The sequence below is a fragment of the Saccostrea cucullata genome, unplaced genomic scaffold, assembly GCF_032062105.1.
Source record: "Saccostrea cucullata isolate Sc308-1 unplaced genomic scaffold, CSIRO_AGI_Scuc_v1 ctg10649, whole genome shotgun sequence".
NCBI classification, from domain to species: Eukaryota; Metazoa; Mollusca; class Bivalvia; order Ostreida; family Ostreidae; genus Saccostrea; species Saccostrea cuccullata.
Window position 1 is genome coordinate 4058 of NW_026923689.1, and position 3036 is coordinate 7093.

At 37.1% G+C, this 3036-nt stretch overlaps 1 protein-coding gene across 1 annotated transcript; it reads right to left on the minus strand.

Annotated features, from left to right (window-relative positions):
• Positions 1–639: 639 nt before the first annotated feature.
• On the minus strand, positions 640–1999 carry LOC134264668 (zinc finger CCHC domain-containing protein 12-like). Its single transcript, XM_062746930.1, has 2 exons — positions 762–1999; positions 640–730 (listed from the first exon to the last, which is right to left on the minus strand). The coding sequence occupies exons 1-2, from the start codon at positions 1997–1999 to the stop codon at positions 676–678; spliced, it is 1293 nt and encodes a 430-aa protein (XP_062602914.1). The 3' UTR covers positions 640–675.
• Between the last annotated feature and the right edge of the window lie 1037 nt (positions 2000–3036).

Here is a 3036-nt window from a genome sequence, read left to right on the forward strand (position 1 = left end):
TTAGCAGAAATATTGCACACCTTGACTTTGACTTTGGGTTTGACAATATTCTGTGACAAAGTGACAACTCTCGGACACACTGCATAACTGTCATTACTATGAGAATTCTCAGTCACTAAAGTAGAAATATTTCTGTCTACACCTCTTGCTATTCCATTGACAACAAGCGACTGATATGGTTCTATAGTTATGTTTTTCTTACTAGTTGTCTTGACACAATATGACTTGCACTGTGTACTGTCAATAGCCAATTGCCACGCATCAGGTAACTGACAGGACATATGCGAGTAATAATCTCTACAGATTCTCAAAATATTTGTTCCAACAATAACAGGACAGTGTCTGTTGAACTCTGTATCTGGTACTATCACGATTGGAACAAATAGTTCAATATCGAGTAACTTGATTGTACACTCAATGTAACCTTTGTACTGCAGAACTGAACCATCCGCTACAGATATTTGCAGTCCAAGGGTAGACAACTCTTTCAACTCTGGTTTGTCTATAAGATTGTTGTACTCTTTATAAGACAATGTTGTAATCATAGACCCACTGTCTAATAAAGCATTCATAGTCACACCCTGTAACACAATTTCTACTTCATTTGACTCACCAATCATGTCACATTTAATTTGTTGGCCATTACCTCTGAGTACACTGGTCTCTCCTCGGCCACTAGTAGAGACCACTAAAAGTTTGGGTCCTGCTTCTCTGCCCCTGAACTATGATACTGTCCCTTGGGCTTACCATATCCTCTATACTGACCTCTTTGCAGGTTTCCTCGACTTCCTCTGTAGGAGTCACTACTGTGAGAATTTCCCCTAAAATACTCACCTCTTCCTCGGTTAGTACTCTGTCTTCCTCTGAAGCTACCTCTCCCTCTACTATAATCTTGTCTAGAGTCAACTTTAGGTGCATCAAGTTTCATCAAAATCTGACTAAACTTATCCTCAATCTTACCCTCTAACTCTGTCTGTAAATTCTGAATTTTCTTGTTAATTCTTTCCTCAGCTTCACTTTCTACTGATATACCATGTTGATGTAACCTGGGATTTTTATCAACACCTTGACTCACCTTTTCTGAACTCTTTTTGTTGATCATAATTTCTTTCTCAACCCTTCTAATCTCAAGTAAAAGCTGATCATAGTTCTTAAGCGTATCGTACTTATGACGCGTTTGTGATTTTAACCGATCAGAACTCAACGAAGTCCAGAATTTATGACGGAGTAAATCATTCTTTGATGATTTATTCAAATAACCATTGTCAATTGCATTCTGTAACATGCTTTCTAATCTACACCCAAAAGATGTTGCACACTCACCCTGAAATTGATATGCATTAAAGAACTCTTGCATGATCATAGCATTATTTGACACTTCACCAAATAAAATATTTAGTTTGTCAAGTATTTCTTGTACACTAGCTTTTTCACCAAGAGGAATAAGCATGGTTTTGGCTGTACCCCTCAGAGATCTTCTGATACTCTGAATAATAACTGTCTCTTTTATTTCAGGATCATTCATAAGACACTGAACCTCATATCGCCACTCTCTATAAGTAACATCACCCTTTTGTGGGGGTTCATCACCAGAAAACTGGGGAATTCTAGGGATTTGAGAATGTGTTACCTCATAAAAATGGGATGTGTTCCCTTCTTGACTTAATTTAAAGGGATTGCTTTGAGGGGGTAAACCACTGAAACTCTTAAATTTAACCTCACCATAGGGGTCACCTTTACCAATGTCAGCTGGTACACTGGGAGGGGGTGGGAATTGATATGGTTCAGAAGTTTTAGCATTGGGGAACATTAATGGCTTTTGATCTTTACTTACAACAGGAGTACTTGTTTTTGGAACATCCGCCTCTGAAACACCTGCAAAGTCCAACTTACTTTCCTCATGCAATGAACCACCCTCTTCTTTAGCCTTATCAAGTAACTTCTTGAGTTTTTCAGACACCTTATCTGCCTTTTTAGACTCTTCAACCTTATCTGCCATTTTAGACTCTTCAACTTTCTACACAAGTCAAACAAACTTTCAATAACACTAAAGTTCAACTAATGGTCACTCAAATGTATCACTTACTAGTAATAAACTTGATAAAGTACAAGTAACCTGTAATCACCTGTTATATCAATTCATAAAAACGCAGCGCAGATATGCAATATGCAAATCTCATGAAAAATATCATTGGCAAGCACATACACACACTCAGACAAAGTAACACTCATGCACATCATCTGTCACTAAAGGTCAAAGTTGCCATGTCAGTGCAAAGGTTAGTAGCATGCAAGGGAAGTGCAAAGAAATGATGACCTAATTTCTAATACAAGATTTTTTTAAACTAATTCCCGGTATAATCAATTTCCAAAAGTACACAAATAAATTTCAATTCCAAAACAGAAATGATAAACTTTACAATTTTTCAGAAAAAAAAAATCAAAACAAAATAAACAAATAACCTTACAAGTAAATAAATAGCAGGCCTGAATTAAAAAAAATATTGCTTTTATAAACACCAAGAAAAAAAATAAAGTTCAAATGTTAAACAGAAATGAAAATAAAGAAATCGAAAAACAAAATTGATCGATCAGCTGTTTAAAGAATTTCCGGAAGCTTGTTCTAAATTTAGATCTAAAAATAAACTCGGGAATTCCCTATGCAAGAAGATGACAAAATGACAAAACAAATTCAATCTTTCACAGCACAAATACAGACACAAATACAACACAGGATAATCACATCATATAAGAACAGATATACACAGTACCTGAGGCCTCGTTGCTTAGTTCCGAGTTTCCTCGCGGATCAATGCGGTTCGTGCGGGTCACGTGGTTCGCCGCGCCTTTGGATCCGTGCGTATTCCCGCCATTCGTGAAACACTGAATTCGCGTAAAGTTGACACACTTTTTCACTCTGTCGTTCCTTGGTAATAACGGAATATAAACGCACAGGCACAAACACACACAGAATCACCTCTTCATATGGGTTTCCATGGTATAGGTACTGGCGTGAAAATAGAAGTAACCGCTCCG

Coding starts and splice junctions, on each gene's coding strand:
- LOC134264668 (XM_062746930.1), bottom strand. CDS start 1,999: ATGGCAGATAAGGTTGAAGAGTCTAAAAAGGCAGATAAGGTGTCTGAA. Junction 731..761: donor GGAAACCTGCAAAGAGGTCA/GTATAGAGGATA, acceptor CCCAAGGGACAG/TATCATAGTTCAGGGGCAGA.